This window comes from Dysidea avara, chromosome 12 (assembly GCF_963678975.1).
Source record: "Dysidea avara chromosome 12, odDysAvar1.4, whole genome shotgun sequence".
Taxonomy (NCBI): Eukaryota; Metazoa; Porifera; class Demospongiae; order Dictyoceratida; family Dysideidae; genus Dysidea; species Dysidea avara.
The window spans coordinates 12,730,239-12,746,070 of NC_089283.1; the positions used below are offsets into that span (position 1 = coordinate 12,730,239).

General features: G+C 40.6%; 1 protein-coding gene across 1 annotated transcript in view; it reads right to left on the reverse strand.

Annotated features, from left to right (window-relative positions):
• Positions 1-2,277: 2,277 nt before the first annotated feature.
• Positions 2,278-15,832, reverse strand: part of LOC136240012 (ribosome production factor 2 homolog) — a 32,717-nt gene continuing 19,162 nt past the window's right edge. Inside the window, exons 7-10 of the mRNA XM_066030811.1 lie at positions 4,010-4,109; positions 3,858-3,960; positions 3,483-3,627; positions 2,278-2,576 (exon numbers count right to left, since the gene is read on the reverse strand). Of these exons, the coding sequence (XP_065886883.1) occupies positions 2,397-2,576; positions 3,483-3,627; positions 3,858-3,960; positions 4,010-4,109 (528 nt within the window). The 3' untranslated portion in view covers positions 2,278-2,396. The remainder of the gene's footprint in view (positions 2,577-3,482; positions 3,628-3,857; positions 3,961-4,009; positions 4,110-15,832) is intronic.

Here is a 15,832-nt window from a genome sequence, read left to right on the forward strand (position 1 = left end):
CTGATAATATGAAATAACCACTCTACAAGCAAGCTTGCCCATCTAGGCCTTTAGTAAACTTGGTAATTGTGCCGTAAACAATTCAACAGCACTGATTAAAACATTAAACTCATGTTACTGAAGGTGATTTGTCAGTACCAGCTGCTGACCCATAATCGAATCTTTCTGGCATGTATATATAATAATTATCCAGTGGTTGCACTTCTTTTGGCTTGGGTGATTGATTGCCTGGCACAGGCTATTAGCCTGCTACAAATTGAAAGTGGCTGTAACATGGGGAATTCTGACTTGCCTGCCCTCAGCCCAAAGCCCTCATGCCTGTGTTACAATTATTACTTGTTCAAGGCATTACAGTGTATACATACAGAACTTCTTATCATTACGGTTGATCATCTGGATTCTGATCTGAGACTGTAGTGGGACTGTAATTTTGATGATTTCTGTGCTTACAGGCTGTCTACAAGGCATGACTTGTGTGTATTATGTGTCAAATAATTTTGCTTCAGTAGAATATATTGACCATCTCTGCGTACCAAATGATCTAGTAATCAACGACTTGCTTTTCAGTTAATTTAGTTCAATCAGCTATTAAAGGCATGTGTAAGATCTCAAATAGCACATGTTGTGTCCAAGCAACATTGATATACAGCCTCACATTTAGATGTAGCAGTGTAGCAGTATTGGGTGGTTGGGACTCGGGAGTAGCCAAGTACAAATGTGCTTTCTGGTGAATCAGTCTCAATGTCTCTCTATTATCTGATTCCACCAAGTATAATTCAACAATGGCCAACACTAGGGTTAGATGTTTTCTATATGTTTAACGCAGTCTGTTAAATCTATTCAAATATTAACTTTGTTAGTTTTGCAATACATGACTTCAACTACTCATTAAACTTCCAAGGCAGTGAGCATGTGTCTGAAATTTCACCCCAAGATGGATCAATTATTACCTTTCCCCATAATACTAGTAAGTTGGGTAGTAAGATGAAAATTTGATCAAACTTCAAATAATCTATTCTTTTAACTGGCTGCCATATTAGAGTATTTCATTTTTCCTAACTGATTGCTTTAGAGTAACTAGTGTGACTAATAGATCATCAGTCTTTTTTGTTGTCAAATAATCTGTCACATAGCTATAGTATGTTCACGTTGAGCTGAATCCTCAAAAACATTTAATAACTCGTGGATGCAATTACACATGATCTTGAAATTTGGCTCAATTGTAGTACTGCTTGATCCGCTAAAAATATTTCAAAATCATTTTGTTCAAAAGTTTGACATAATATTTACAGCCAATCAAAATTTTCACAATACATTTCCTATGGGGAAGCCATATAAGTACAGCATCCATTACGGCCCTTTCCCGAACTTGTAATGGAGCCAAACTGTACATGTCTGCTGTTGGCTCCTTTGCTGTTACCAATAATCATCTGGTTGGCTGAAATGTTAACTCTATTGAGAAAAAATCCACTTTTAATTTTTAGCTGTTTTTCAGGATTCAGCTCAACGTGAACATACTATAGCAATGTACATTTTTCTTCTTGCATTTTAAGGCAAATTACTTGTGGATTCTTTGAAGCCATGGAGATGGTGACTGGCCTATATAGTTTATCTGATGCTACAATAGAAGCACCTTACAGCACTTACCATCCACTGTGACCAGTTACATGATGAGAGAGAATATTACACAGAGGGTGAAAGACTAAATCAATTAACTGGTGCAACTGAGAATTCACACTCAAATGAAATGATTAACGTTACCCTCAGTCACCCATCCAGTAATACTTAATTATTTGGCTATGGTCTTTGTTATTTCATACTATTTTAGACAACTGCAACTTCCATGATACCAGATAAACAAGTGTTCCTCATCCTGCCAATAATGCTTGCTGTTTGTAAGAATTTTACTATCAAATCTTTCCATGAATTAACAAAAAAAAAACATTACCTTTAGCTCCTTCTTTGTGTGTAACTCTTAGCAATATAATGTTTTTCTTACAAATTTGTGTGAGGCATTATAAAAGTATAGTTTCATCAGCAGTAACATTATGATCATGGGTAGTACAGGAATGTTGATAGAAAATGGCTGAGGAGTTTCTAGGAGCTGGAACCTTGATATCAGACTTCTCCAATAAAATTAACGAACTAAAATCAAAGGAAGCAATTGTACTAGGTACAAAGTGGAGACACTAAATCACAACATCAATGTAAACCAAGTACCATCCTGATACATGTCATACAGACTTGCACTAAGAAATAAATAGGGGTCTGAGACTATGTGGATTTTGGGTTAATTTTAAATGTCCAGTTTTAATCACCAGACTTATACCATCCCAACAAGATCAATCTACATAATTAGTTGTACAACTTTTTTTGATAAGAATACAATATGAATGTTAGTCTGTTGAATCAAGCTTAGGTTTCTTTGTTCTTTGATGTCCTCCAGTAGATTTAGCAGAACGCTTTAGAGCTTTAGATTTTCTTACTTGCAGCTTACTAAAGTCTTGTCTCTGCATGTGAATTCTACCATGCTTGGTGCCAAATACATCACGAGAAACATTCTTCTCTTTATGTGGCTACAGAGGTGAATATAGAAGATATGTGCACATGACTCACACCAGAATTAATCAGAGGTAACTAACTATACCAAATATTATGCAGCAAGAAAGTATGATGGTGGAAACACTTATGAATTTGTTGTGAAAATTGTTCTACAAGAAAAGTTCAGTCAGCAAGTACATGCTCAGCAACAATAGGTTTGATTATCTGAATAAAGAAATGACTGTTTGCTTAGTATGCAAACATATTGTAAAGCACTTGTATGGGCGAAGATCAAACAAATAAGAGTGTTATTATTTCCATACAGCACTGAAAGGAAAATACAGCACTGTTGATCACATGCATAACATTTTAAATCACCAGAAGTAGCCATCTGTTTGTTTTATGACCAAACTTGTACTATATAGACACTCCGAACAAAGACAACCAGAAAACACTTTATCCAGTTAAAGTATCGCCACACTCATGCTAAATGAAAAAAAAAATAGCTCTCTGGTGTGGTCTCAAGCCAAATACAGCACTCAGCTTTTCCTCGTGCTGTATTAGTCTCTTGCCCACACCTTTGTGGTGCGTATATATAGCATGTTACTTTTGAAGAAGAAAATGTTGCAGAAAGGATTTGGAAGCTTTTAAATTTTTGAGTACATTTTGCAGTCCAGGTGATTCCTCAAACAGCACTAATTTCTGTGGGATTTCCTGTTTACTCACTATCAACTTAGTGTTTTTGAAGAGAATTAAGGGCCTCTGGAATATCTGAAACCCTTTGAAAATTTACCTGCTATGTGGTAGGTATATAGATTTTTAATGAAATACTGCTCATTTGCCAAATTCTTTTAATGTTTCCACCCACCAGACATTCCTCCAGCTATACATTTACAATTCCACCCACAGGACCAGCACCTACATACATTCATACAAAATACCTTGGTTGCTTTTGGAACTTTACAAGCTTCCTTATACAAATCACTTGAGGCAAGATGGGTCCTTCTCATCACTAAATCAAGTGAGGGGCCAATCTCATCTAATTCTACTCTTGGAGTAGAATGACCAGATTTCTTTAGTAACACCCTACAGTATGTGAGTATATATTATACAGGTAACAATAGTACATGTACCACTCAGCAATCCAATACTTTTTTATCCGTACCCTGTTCAATTAGAGTATTCTGAGAACAGGCGTGCTTCTATTAGTGTAATTGTACAATTACAAATGGACTTCAATTATTTTGAACAAACTCACTAATATGAGCACTATTGCCTGACAGCATTGGGGTTAGGATAACTGAGGACATTCTCACCTATAGCTTCTTAAGTGAACTTTTCCTTCTACAGCAGTGAACAATAATGCATGATCTAGTCCAGCCATTCTAATTTCAGTTACCACTTCTCCACGAAACAAATCTAACAACACGCACTAACAGATCACATTTTAATACTAAAGGAGGTGTACCTATTAGAAAGTTTTTTAATCTTCTGTAGTTCTCATCTGTTTCAAACAGATCACCAGTAAATATGAGACAAGGTTTAGATCCAGCCACACATTTTTCTTTCTGGAATAGAACACAGTAGTCAAAAACATTACAGCTATGTGTACACATGGTAGTGTCACTACATACACCCTGTAGTATGTACTGAGTATAGCATGATCCTCTGTCTAATACCATATAACAACAAAATTTGGCGGTAAACTAAATTTGGTGATTTGTCACCAAACCACCAAATTTAAAATTTGTCAATATTATTTTTCATACTTTGTGTCCAAGCTTTTGATAGCAGTTGTTAAGGTAGGTTTTGTCAAACCAAGTGTGGCTTCGTGTATACTACTTAAACACACCTTACTGATAAATTAGCATGGTTTCACACGTATGCAAATGGGTGTGGCTCATGACAAGCTGCCTGCTATAACACTAGAACTTGTACTTGATTAGTGGACATGGCTCAACGTAAGCTTTGCAACAGACACGGATTCATGCACAGCCTTTGATAAATGGGTGAGGCTCCATGCGCAGTATGGCAACACACAGAAACACGTGATCCTGATAAGTGGGCATGGCCATGAAAGAAATTAGGCTGCAGCAGGATCTTTAAAGTGGGTCAGACCAACCCAGTTCAATCATGAAAGTGACCCAGCCAGACTGATGCATTTAGTGACTGAATCCATAAGACGAACAATTCAGCACAACAGGATTCAACATGCACACTTCATCCTTCTGTCAGCTTACATCATGTACAACCTTGTGTGCAACAGTACACCACCAATTTTTCTTTGAGAGTATTTTGCCAAATTAAATTTTCACCAACTGCAATTCTATAGCAAATCATTAATGTTTGTTGTAATATGGCAAACTCTGAACAATGGAACCTCCTTGAAATGGCTAACAGGACACAACTGGTAAGTTAATTATATACGAAAGCATTTCAGGTTGCTCTGAACATATGTAGCCAATACTGTCAAGTCATGAAAGGCTGAATATTTTCTGGTGGGGAAATTAAGAATCCAAATATTCTTCAAATTAATGAATGGCATATTCTTTAAGAACTTTCTGTATAACTAGGCACTCAAGAGACAAAATCACTTTGATCATTACAACAACTTATTATGAAAAATCCTTTGCATGTATTTGTCTTGACAATGATGAATTACAGTTTTTAAATGACAGCTTTTGGTTTTTAGAAGCTTTTCAAGATTAAACGTGTACTTGTCTGATTAACGAATATTAAACAAATGAATATTTCTTAACGAATATTTCTTAATGGACAAATAACGGATATTCGTACTATTCTTTTCAGCCTTAGGAAAAGGCAAACCTTTATGATCCAGTACTACCATAAATGTTTGCCTATGGTAGTAACATACATAAAGCTTTCTCCATGTATACTGCTACAATAATTCCATTCGACCATAATTCACATTCGTAAATGCCAGTACATTTACAAAGCCATTAAAGGTCCTATGCTGACTTTAAAAAGTGCCGGAAAGAAAAAAAAGCCTGAGCTTTTATGATAAGCTTGTGAATGGATTTGGGGGATGTGACTACAACATGGAATGGACTGGAAGAAACTTGCCTTAAAACGTCTATTTAACACAATTAGCCACTGCTTGGAAACAATATAAAATGCTACAATGACACAGAACAAACCTCTGAACATCGTGTCAAAGCCTACTTGAACCGATATAAAGCTCTGAACTTAACGCTGGTCTGGAATTTCATTCTTTTTGTGCTCAATTAAAAGTGCACTCTTACAGCCAAGACACAAGCTTCAAGACTTGTTGGAGAGACGCTGTTACTAAACTTGGATTTGTATTCAGGTTAATGGCTGCAATTTTTGGCTTTCTCAGTTTAACAGGTGATGGGTGGTGATGAGCAGGCTTTGAGGTCACAATATACACTATGTTGGCAAGGCTGGCTGCTATAATAGAATTCGTGATATTTTGTTTATAGGCAGAGGAGATCGAAAATGGTATATATCTTATCGTTATGCAACACTCAATACATACCTGCAGTGAACCCTGTCTTTACCATGCCGACTGAACCATTAAAATGAATGCACATCATGTGACCTTAGGAAATGGCGGAACAAGATTGCGCGAATACTGGGCAGGATTACAGGAGTACAGTGGAGCCTGACAAGACTTCATTGAAACGTCCATGTGGTTCTCCAACGCTGTGTACACCACACAGAGCAGAAAGAAGAGTTCCTCTTCGGGAGTTAGGTGCCAATGAGGTTTGCAATGAGGTCCCACGAGTGACGCTGTTCAACCCACCATCCATGAATGCTGCATCTGAGGGTGGCTCTAGTAATCCTACTAATGCTCAAATGATAAAAATTAAAGTAGTGTGTTAGTGTATTCATACCTTTCATTTGAAGGAAAAGTGGACTGAAGAAGAGTTAGAAGCATTAACAGGATTTGTGCTATTCCACACAACAGGAGATAAATGGCCAGCTCACCAACAATCTGAGTTTTGGAGAGCAGCTAGCGGCTACATGAAACACAGATTGGGCACAGATGTTGTGGTAAATTGCGTTCTTTTTTTCACTAGCTTCTCTTATTTGCTGTTTCTTTTCTAGCTAGTGCATGTCGTAGCAGAGTTGTCAAGTTTCTGTCTAAAAGGTTCTGTATTATAATTGTGTGTTTATATTTAAAATATATCTATAGGTTCACAACACCAGCAATAGTGGGTGCTTATTTCAGTAATCATAAGTTACCATTTCAAGCTTGTGCTACACTTTTGAGTTTTTCAATGAAGTCATACAGTATAAAAACTGATCCAATTGATTCATCAACATTTTTGAATATTCTAAATATGATGCCTGCAGAATCTTGATTACCTTTACTTTCTGATGCTTGTATTCAAGCTGTCAGTCCCAAATGATTTTTTACACTATCTGCTAGTGCCATGCTCCAGCTGTCTAATAATGGACTAACAAACACTTTGTATAACCTTGTGAAAGGAATGGGGACCCTGAGACAAGATAAGGAAGACTCAAGGTTTCCTATTAAGCACATGCCTATGGGTCTGGTGGAATACACAGCTCAATTTTTTGCCTTTGATAAATAACTTGCAGCAGGTAAAAAGGGCATTGAAAAATGGACTAATATTTACTGTACCATTAGGTCACTTGTCCAATAGATTACCATCAATGGTTGTAGACTATGTACTGTAACACTTGAGTCAAATTGCATCGTGGACCTAAGTGGTATGCAACTAGAGTAGAGCAAAACATCCAAGGAGCATCTGGTCCTGTATCGTGCAAACAAAGAACCATGGAAGTATGGAAATATTCAATTGGCACTATGTATGGTACATGTACATAGGCTCTAGTCAATGTACCAGCAATTTCTGAGAGATCTATTAGATCTGACATATCTACATGTAAAACAACACTAGATTCTCAGATACAGGTATACAAGGTAGAAATACAAGGTAGTGTACTGTATAGTTTGTAAAAATGGTTACAAATACTGTGGAAATACATCAAACATGCGATTCCACCTGAAAGAACGTCACCCATTGTTGTTTCAAGCACTTCGGAATGATGATGGCAGCAGTAGCACTAGCAGTAGTTGTGCTTCCACCAGTGTACCCCCTGGACAGCAGAGGATACCCGAGTTGTTCCGTCAACAAGAACCGTTTTCATGCAATTCAAGCAAGTGGATCAAGCGCATGGAGTCAGTTTGTTATTTTCTGGCTGAAGATACCCAACCATTTGATACAGTGAATGGTGCTGGATTTCAGAAGCTTGTACACAACCTGGAACTTACAGTAGGTACAAGCCTCCTGACAGGAAAACTATATCTACTTCCTACATGCCTTGAATTTACGAAAGTAAAAGGCAAGCTATTCGAGCAGAACTTCAGTATTCATGCAAAAAATTTCTTTTACCACTGATATGTGGTCATCAAGGGCCACACATTCGTATATTAGTTTCACTCTTCACTATACAGATAAACAAACAGTATCAGCTAAAGCATTACTTACTGGAAACCAAAGAATTTACAGAAGTACATACTGGTGACAATATTGCTGAAGAAGTGCATTGTGTTACATTGAGTGGAAACTAGAAACAGTAAACCTGATTGCAGCAACAACTGACAATGCTTCCAACATAAAAGCTGCATTGTAGCATTTGGAGTGTCTCCATGCAATGTTTCAGCCATGTGCTTAACTTAGCTGTAGAAAGGCCATGGCAGTATCAGGAGTTTCTCGAACTCTTTCTCACTGTCATCAGCTAACTAGTCACTTTCATCGATCAACTAACGCATCTTATGTTCTTAAGAGAAAGCAAATTGACCTACACAGTCCCGAGCATAATCTAACACATGATGTTATTACAAGGTGGAATTCTTCATATGACATGGTAGAGAGAGTTGTTGAATTACAGCAACCAACGCATTGTTGGAGTTAAAAAGAGGTGACTTAATGCCTAGTGACACTGAGTTGCTGCAATATCAGATATCCTATCTGTACTGAAACCTATTGTCAAGATTACTGAAGCTTTATGTGGGAAAAATGGGTTACAATTACAGTGATACAATCTTTGTTACAAAAGTTACTCAACGTTGATCTGAACGGTTCATCTACTGACTCAAACTTACAAAAGTCTATGAAAAAGGCAAATGTTTGATAATTTCCAAATGGCTTAGATCACGAAGTGATTGCATGCTATTTGGGATTACATGAAGAAGGCAAAGTCGAGCATATCAATGGTGTTTGACCTAGTTTCCTACTGTTAGTAGTTACTAATACTGTACATGGGGATGCGTGCCATGTGTCTGCAGTGCATGCGCATGGAGAACTCGCACTTCGACCTTTGAATTAGCGAACCTATTTGGTTAGGGTAGGGTGGTGGGACCATTGATATGCTCGACTTCTTCATGTAATCCCAAATAACATGCAATCACTTCGTGATCTGAGCCATTTGGAAATTATACTTCAGAAGGCTCAGTCTCACATATCAATGGTGTTGTTTGAAGCTAAATACCGAGCTCACAATAATCATACAATAGACCAAATAATAGTTTAGGTCTCACCCGGAGATGCAGATGAAGACAATACCGCTCTACCAAAGGTAATGTCATGAGATGGTCGGTAGTAGAAGTTCCTGAACACCGATTCCAAGCTCCAGTCTGCCGCCTGCAATAATATCATTCATAGTAACATCTGACCCAGCGGCTGCAGATGTTGCTGCTTCCCTAATTGAATGGCCTGCAAAGATAGACACATCTATACCAGCTAACGTTAGTGCTTCCCGCAGCCAGCGGGCTATCGTACAAGAAGCAACCGGTTTATGTGGCCTCACAATAGCCACAGATAATCTTGTAGTATCCTTAGGTCTCAACTCAGCTGTTGCAGACTCATATTGTCGAAGCATTTCCACTGGGCATAAGTTTGGAAAGGACGGGAAAAAGAACTCTCTCAGGATTCTACCTTGAGAGGACTGTTTGGCTAACGCTGACGGCAAAAATTCTACTCCTTCCGGCTTGTAATGGCATCTATCCAATTGGAGAGAAGCTAGATCTGCTGAGCGGAATGGCCTTGTAAGTCCTAGTAACATTACTAATTTGAATGTGAGGTGTTTTAACAGCAAGGAATCTGAAGGGCCCAAACTATCCAAGTACTGCAGCACCACTTGCACATTCCATGTTGTGGTGTACCTTGGAAGAGGGAGGCCTAAAATGGTAGGCTCCCTTCAGAAGCCTGCTAATTGTGGGGTGCTTGCCCACCTCAACTCCATCCACTGGGTCATGAACCGCGGAAATGGCTGATCTTAAGGAATTGAGGGAGCGAGATTTATAACCCTCCTTAAACAAGTAGGCAAGGAAATTAGCCACATCTACTATAGGGCCAGAAACGGGATCGCGATGCCGTTCAGAACACCAGCTAACCCATCTGTTGAACAGAGAGTCGTAGGTCTGTGAGGACTTTGTCCTCCAGGATGCCAACATGAGGTTAGAAGCCTCTGTTGAAAGACAGCTATATCTGAATTTTTCCCTGAGAAGACCAAGCAGCCAGCTGGGGGGTGAACTCCTCTGTTCTCTGTTGTCCTCCCCTCTGCATTTGGGCCTCCTGCGGTGAGAGGAGCCGAGGAAATTCCCTCAGCATCCCAGAAGGACAGGATACCAGGACTGGCCCCTCCATACTGGAGCCACCAGGACTAGTTGAGCTTCCTCTGTCCTCACCTTGCTCAGCACACGTCCCACCAGGCACCATGGAGGGTTGGCATGTCCCTTCAACTGGCTCCAGTCCTGTTGAAAGGCATCTACTGCTTCTGCCTGTGGATCCGGTCTCCAGCTGAAGAACCGTGGTAGTTGGTGAATCAACTGTGAGGCAAACAGGTCAACCTCTAGGGGGCCCAGAGTTTGGTTGACTTTCTGGAACACCACTGGAGAGAGCATCCAATCTAATCTGCCCCTTTCCACTCTGGACTCACGGTCCGCTGTTATTTTCAGCACCCCGGGGATGTGTTGTGCTGAGAGCATTATGTCTCTCTCCAGAGTCCACAGCCAGAGTGATCTGGCCATGGATGTGAGGATTGGGGATACCGTTCCCCCAAGTTGTTGATATAAGCCACAGCTGTCGAGTTGTCCAGCTGCAACAGAACTGTCACACCTTAGTGATTCTTGATGAATGACTTCATTGCCAACTCTGTGGCAAGAAGTTCCAGACAGTTGATGTGTATCTTCTGCTCCAGAGGAGTCCATGAACCCCCAGTCCTCACTCCATTGCAGACTGCTCCCCAGGGAAGCATCTGACTGGATTGTTACCTGTATTGGCTTCCAGAGAGTGGTTCGTCCATTTCAGTGGGTTAGATGAGTTTGCCACCAACACAGCTCCTCCTTGGCTTGTGGGGATAGGGCTAGAAGGTGATTATAACCTTGGCCCCCCTGGGCTAGCCCCTTCTGCAAGTCTCCTTGAAGGGCTCGGTAGAAGAAGGGAGCTACCAGAATAGCTTGAGAGGCAGCGTTCAGCTTCCCTATAAACTGAGAAAGGTGACGAGCTGACACCTTCTTTTTCTGGAGGAGTTCTAGGGCCTCTTTGCGAATTTGCCTAAATTTCTCCCCGGGGAGTCTGAGCTGAGCACTCCGAGAGTCCACCTGTAACCTCAGAAATTCTATTTATCGACAAGGGCATAGGTGAGACTTCTCTGGGTTGATCATGAATCCCAGAGCTTCCAGCAGGAACAACAAGGCCTCGAGATGTTGTGTTGCCTCCTCCTTGGAGTTGGCCAGTATCAATATGTCGTCGATATAGACTATAATCCTAATACCCTGTGACCTGAGCAGAGTCATCAATGGCTTCATCACCTTGGTGAATGTCCATGGGGCGCAGGACAGGCCGAATGGGAGGCAGGTGAACTGGTAGCAAACTTTGGCTACTCTGAATCTGAGGTACTGTTGGTGAACTCTGTGAATGGAGATTGTGAAGTAGGCATCCTTCAAGTCTACTTTCACCATCCAGTCTCCTGTTTCTCAAGGTATGTATGCCCTCCATTTTGAAGTGTGGGGTTTCTACTCACTTGTTCAATTGTTTCAGATTGATCACTGGTCTCATCTGACCATTCTTTTTGGGGACTAGGAATAGAGTGGAATAAAACCCCTCTAGGGTGTTGGGAAAATATGAGATTGCTCCTTTCTGTAGCAGGGAACCCACTTCCTCCTGCATCAGAGCTGCCTGCTCCTGAGAGAATACCCCTTCTTGAGGTCTGTGAGGTTGGTAAAGTTTCCCTAAAAAGGGTATTTGGTACCCTTGTATGGCATCCAATACCCAAGTGTCCTTTGTAAACGCCTTCTAGGCGTCCACAAAGGAAGCAAGTCTTCCTGCCACCTTTAAAGGGGCCTTTGCCCTTGGTGGAACCCTGAACCCTATTTCCTTTGCCTTCAACAACATAGGATTTACATTTGTGACTGGGCCTGCGAAAACCGAGCATGTGGGCACAAACTACACCCCTTCACACTTACCGGTCATATCTCAGTACTGGAACAGAATATTTACATACTGTAAATTACATTATAAAGCCAATTAAATGCTGATAAAGAGCTGAAAATTGTATTGCTATAGCGTAGTTGTATAAAATGTTATGAGTGATGGAAGTGAGAAAAAGTAGGCAAAAATCATGTGCCCACATGCCCTATTTTTGCAAGCCCAGTCACATTTAATGTTTGAACTTGCATACATACAGTTATTGGGTTCGGGTTCACTGTTAATTGTCATTTCTCCTTCTTGTTGGGTAGCCTCTTTGGAGTTGCTTGCTGTGGTGGATAGTATGGCACTGGCCTGCGCCGCTGGTAGTGAGGCCCTCCTGATGATCCGGATGGCAGGCCTCTCTGAAAACCCGATGAGGATGATGATGATGGGGTGTATATGGCTTTTCGAAGAGCTGACACCTGTTCCAGGTGGGTGGTGGCATCTTTGGGAAATTCTGGCCCAAATAGCAGTGGGGCAGCCTTAAGGAAGTCCACTTCGCAGTCTTGTGCCCAAGTCACCAGGTCCCTGTTGTACTCTTCGAGTACCCTTGTCCTTCGCAGGGTGGAAATGTGGCAGGACGCATTTCCCAGAAGAGTCACAGCTGATTTCACAGTTTTGGCCACCTGGTCCGAAGGTATCTCCTCAGCGTCCGAGTGGAAGAGTTCCAGGACGCTTGTCAAAGGGGCTAGGGCATCTAGGGTCAGGGCTTGAATCCTGGAGAGGATCCAGTCATTTGTCTTCGCGCTCTTCGAGCACTGTGCTGCCATTACTTTATCCAGTGTAGGCACTTTCGTCACAGCTACCTTCAGCAGCACATAGTCATTTCTTCGATCAACTCGATCGTCGTTTGAGAGAGATGCGAAGCTTCGCTTCAGCAACGTCTCTGTTGGTGGAGTTACTTTCACTACGTGCGTGGGGTTCTTCGCCCTCACGCTCCCGTAGAGATCTTCCTTCTGTGGTTGCAAGATTTCTATCTCTTCCGCCCTGCTGACTCCCTGGATACATTGTAGGCTGGGGTCCATGTTAGGCGGGATCAGTTCCAACGGTGGGGAAGAGTCTCTGCTGTGAGGTGTCATCATCGACGTCCAGCGACCCTACGGGTGGCGTGGGATCCACGTGATCCTCCTTCAGTGCCGCCACAAAGTGGCGTAACTCCTCCACTAGTTGCTGGAATTCTTTGAGCGTTCGCTCTAGGCTAGCAGCGTCTGACAGCACCTCAAGATTACTGGTAGTCATACCGAAGATGAATCACAACCAACAACGGTAAGCTAAGAAAAAGGTCAAAGTGTGGTGGGTATTTATAAGAGTTTTCCATGCGCATGCGCTGCAGACACATGGCACGCATGCCCATGTATTAGTAACTACTAACAGGAAACTAGGTCAAACACCATTGATATGTGAGACTGAGCCTTCTGAAATATAATGTCAGGTTGCTACACTGGTCAAATTCTAAAACACATAACCAAGGCATGCTTTTTAGACCCTAGATTGAAATTACCTTTTTGACAGATGTGGAAAAAGATGGATTGATTAGTGATTTGAAAGCAGAACTTGAGCTACTGGACCAGCAAAGTACAGCATCAAGTTATTCAAGTGCCTCCAGTTCATCTCGGACTACAAAATTGCCTAAAGGAGAAAATTTGTTACTGTCCTTAGTAAGTGACATAGTACAACCTGATAATGCTGAATCTAGCAATGCTTCACCAGAAGCTTCACACACAACTGTTTCCGAAAAAAAAATAGATCTGGAGATTATTCGCTATCATTCTGAACCACCAGCTATACTAGATTCCAAAAACGCAAATACATTACTAAACTGGTGGAAGCAAAACTGTTCTAGATATCCCTTTTTGGTAAAACTGGTGCGTAAGTACTTGTCAGTACCAGCAACATCTGTGCCATCAGAAAGAGTATTTAGTCATGCTGGTCATATTGTTAACCCATTAATGGCCACTGCCGCCATATGGCGGCATGGCATCATAACTCACTCATAGAATAAACTTTAGACTCGCTATAACTTGTAAAACGCGTTTCATAGAAAGATGCGCTAGTACTGAAACGGACACGCCCATAGAGGTCCCGTTTCTGGGATAACCGGATCCTTCCTGGACTAGTGCGTGTTTGTTATGTAATAGCGTAAAGTGTAACGTGTTATATTAGGCAAATTAAATCGTTCTTTGACTTAAAATCTACTAGCTGATAACAAAGAAAGTGTTATACATCGATGTAGAGAGGTAAAGTCGACAGTTGGCTGCTTTATCCCAGACGTGGCATGGTGGACACAAGTGCAGATACGCATGCACAATAGCAGAAATGGGACAAATCACGAAGAAACCGGCTGTGGAATGGATCGCATTGTAAGTAAACTGTATAAAATAGTTCTTTAGAGTATAATACACCTTAGCAAATAGCTAGTTGGGATTCCGTTGTTTGTTTGGGCTGGTTTTTACCGAAGTTTAGACTTTGTGGTCTAATAACTTCGTTGCGGTTACTGTTGTGTAAACAAAAACAACACAGTTGACCTCCTTAGTTTATAGCGAGTATTTAGATATATGGTTACTAAGTAGTCCTGTGTACTAGACGGTTAGTATGGTGTGGTTCGGCAATTCAGCCAGGGGTCCTAAAGAATTTGGCTGTCAATGGGTTAAATTTATTAATGACCGACGAGCTTGCCTTCTTCCACAGAATGTTTACATGTTAGTATTCTTGGCAGAAAACCTGTAAAACGAACATACAAGTGATGAAACAATTGTAATCATTATTAAATATATGTGTTTTTTGAACTATTGTACCTTTTAGAAATGTTATTAACTGGTCATCTGAGGTTGTTAATTGTGTCTTTGGTAATATTGTGGTAGTATCATTATTGTGATATAAAAATTACTATCTATCGTGATTATGATAGTTGTACTATCGCTCAGCTCTAAATACAAGTAGTAAATATCTGCTGTGTTGTGCAATCCTTCCATCAGTTCTGTGTTACTTGATGAAATGAACAGTTGGTATACTCAAGGAGCCACTGTTGATGACGTTATTGAAAGACTGCGGCTGCGAACAGTTCCTCCTGGCTATACTATTCACAGTTGGGTTGAAAGTGTGGTGCTTTTTCTTTGTCAGTATGTTGTGAATACTTTATTTTAGGTGTTCAGGAAAGGACGAGACAAAAACTGAGAAGCTTTGCTCTATTTTGGCACAATTGGAATACAAATACCAAATAGATGTTTTCAATGCAAAAGGTATACTTTCAGGAAACATTTATATGTACCAGAAATTCATCCAATAACACAAACTGGATTTTGTGAGCAAAAAGATGAAGCTTATGTTTTAAAGGTAAACACTCCTCATAATATGGCTATGCATGATGAGTGATACTGTATTTCAGCATATAAGACAGAGTTTTAGGCATGGTGATCCACATAAAATCCGCCTGGAAAGATTTGAGGAGGTACTGCATGACACCACAGCAGGGCGTACATACCCTGCATTGTCTGGAATCCGTAAACAAAGTGTGGAGGACGTTGAACGATTGTTTAGTCCGAGTCTTATATTATGGATGGAGAATAAAGGGTACCATCATGAAGCAGCATGTGCAACCAATGGTCAGAGAAGCGAGTTAAATGCTGGATTATTGAACTATATCCTGGATGCCATGGCATATAGAGGATGGCTTAGAAGATTTAGAAGTGAACCAGTAAGTAATTTATATATCATTAGTACAGTATGATAGAAATGCCTGTATCACATTGTATATCTACTTTAGTATCAGTGGAGTCAAAGGATTCAGTAGGGAGACACTTGTAGCT